This window comes from Hipposideros armiger, unplaced genomic scaffold (genome assembly GCF_001890085.2).
Source record: "Hipposideros armiger isolate ML-2016 unplaced genomic scaffold, ASM189008v1 scaffold_352, whole genome shotgun sequence".
Classification (NCBI taxonomy): Eukaryota; Metazoa; Chordata; class Mammalia; order Chiroptera; family Hipposideridae; genus Hipposideros; species Hipposideros armiger.
In genome coordinates, this window is record NW_017731702.1 from 1,270,165 (window position 1) to 1,272,940 (window position 2,776).

Consider the following 2,776-nt stretch of genomic DNA (forward strand, 5'->3'; position numbering starts at 1 on the left):
GGCAAGAGGTGTATATCCTTTTCTGATGCAGACAGGAAGAAAAAAAGACAGTTTAACCAACATTTATTTTAAACTGCCACCATTTTGTTTGTGTTGGCATTTCTGCTAGGAATATAGCTTTCTTTAGTACTAATTTACTATTGCAGAGGAAAATAGTCAGCTGAAGGGTTTCACAAATTACAGCTTATGGGCAATGAGGGATCTTCTTATGGCTACCTACAATTTCTCATATATCTGAAAGCTCACCTAAACCACACCCAGTGGTCATTTCTCTGCTTCATATCATCACATATGCCCTCAGATGACGAAAACACTCAGCACAACAAGATAACTTTATTTAGTGTGGACTCAGCCACACTAACCCACTGTCTCTAGTTTCAAAGGTGGGCTCCAACCCATCGAGGATTCACTCTGGAACCTTTTAATATAAAACTGTAAACTTGATTATCACGAAAAGTTACTAAAAGCACCTTAAAATAATGATAGAACAACTGGGTAAAAGTGTTTGCTTGCTGACTTATTCCATTTTAGTAAGAGTTTGGAGCCCCACGTATTTAATGGTTCGGAAAAGGAGCAATGCAAGTGTGTGTAACTGAAGGTCGGAAGAGGGAGCCCCTGCAGGCTGCTGGAAGGGGCAGGAACCTGGGAGAAGTCAGCGTGAAAGAGTGAAAATGTTCCTGTATCTGTAATGAGGAATTAAATCCAACAGGAGGCACCTGGGAAGCTCCTGCTCAGGAATTTACCTACCCACTTCAGTAGCACATGTTACCAGCCACCTCACCATCTCCCGCCGCCGCCAATTTAAGGTCGACAGTGTCATTCGCATAACCTACATGACAGGGTGACAAAATGTTTTGGAAGATTATCCTAGGTCAGTGGAAACATAAAACAATTCATCCCAGGGTATACACTACTAGGCACAGGCACACTCCCTACTACTAGGAAGACGAAGAGCCACCATGTAGAGCAAATCTCGGCACATGAATTGGATTTGTCCATGGCTCCCCTAGCTGGCCTTGCCCCAGCCTGAGAGGCCGGGGGTCCACGTTCTACTCCTGGTGGGCCTAAATGACCAGATGAGGCATCCTGGGCAAGTCAGTCAATCAATCACTTTTGTCATCTGCAAAATCAGAGGCCTGGAATGGAGCATTAGACACAGACCATGCCAGCTTCTCCTCCCCAGCTTTAACATTCCACGGTTCTAGCTTTCTGCGGCTCCCAATTCTGACTAGGAACCTTCACATGGCAAAGAGGCATTTTAAAATAATTGTTTTAGTTATTCCTTCAATCTCTGGTTTCTCTTTTCTGGCAATTATAAAGATAACCCCAGGTCTATGGAAAGAAATCATCTTTGGAAGCATTAGTGATTGGATTTTGCTTTTCACTTTCCAATAAGTGATCCCAAGATAAAATTATCCATCTCTTCCTGTTTCCCCATTCCTTAAGATTCAGAAAATCTAGGGATGTAACTCCTAGAGCCTTATTAAGACTCCGTGGGATTTCTTCCTGGGTCCTAGAAGGAAAGAAGCAGGGGTACGCTCTCAGTAATCTGCCATTTACCCAAAAAATCTTTCAGAATTCCAAATAACCAGAAAACCTGTATTAATGTTTTTTTCTGCATCATACCTTTAAGAGACAAATGATAACAAAAATAAGTCAAATAACTAGAATTTATTTTTTAAAAGAAACTTTGAAAATGTCGTTGTATAGCTTAAATGCAATTTCGTATATCCTCTGCTTGTGCAGTTCTATATATGGTAAGTGCATTGTCCTGTAATCCAATTCTTTAAACTTTATTAATCACTGTAAGGAGAATCCATAAGTAGAAAACCAGATTCATCATCTAATGAGGGCATTCCATACCCCATACTTTAGGTAATTAGAGAAAAACAATTTCTTTCACTGCTGTTTATAAGGGGTAGGGGGAGCAAATGTAAATATTCCCTGAAAAATGTAGAAATATAAACTTTTCAGTTCCTGGTTTATACAGTAATCTTTTTAGAAACTGTAAGGATGCAAACATCTATCTGTGTAACTAACTCAAAATGTCCTTGGTAATACGTCTAAGTAGGCCTGCTTCAAGCTGAAACTGGGCCCTGGCCCAATACTCCTCCTTAACTAATTTCCTCAGGGTTATAAAAAAGAGTTAGAACCGCCCATCTATTATGACAATGCAAGCATCAATAAAAGTTCATACTTCCTCTAAACACCTAACCCTAACAACTGAATCTTTATTATACATGATAGCTTTATTTAAGTCTCTGACGAGCAATAATTCTTCTCCATTCATTAAAGGAGAAACAGTGACATGAAGGCTATAATTCAGAAAATGATTTTTTTATTGGAAGACACAAATACACGTTTCTAAACATACAGTCCCTGAACCTCAGGCAGCAGTCTGGTTCACCTCGGAATGAGCACAGCTCTGAGCACAGTGCTCTCCTGAAAGTCTAACAGATTTGTGCAGCAGAGTCATTTCTCTGAGCTAAAAAATCCAAACAAACAGAAACAATCCTAAGATGGTGCCTTTATTTAGCAGTCCTTGGTACCCCAGGAAAGACCACCTGTCACGTACCTGCAGGCCCAGCTCCAGAGACACTTTCAAAAGAGTAATGTCTGGCAAACTGTCCATAAGAGTTGCTATTTTAAATGCATCTTGGGCAAGCTTGAAGATGTGGGATGAGGAGTGAATGTTTTTCTGGATCGATTCTAATACTGTTTCCAGCCTCCGAACATCGCCTGCCACAAACAAGGGAAAACCAAACCACATCGAAAT

General features: G+C 40.5%; 1 protein-coding gene across 1 annotated transcript in view; it reads right to left on the reverse strand.

Annotated features, from left to right (window-relative positions):
• Positions 1–2,776, reverse strand: part of ZSWIM6 (zinc finger SWIM-type containing 6) — a 186,029-nt gene that overhangs the window by 3,668 nt on the left and 179,585 nt on the right. The window contains 2 exon segments of the mRNA XM_019661574.1: positions 748–829; positions 2,576–2,739. Of these exon segments, the coding sequence (XP_019517119.1) occupies positions 748–829; positions 2,576–2,739 (246 nt within the window).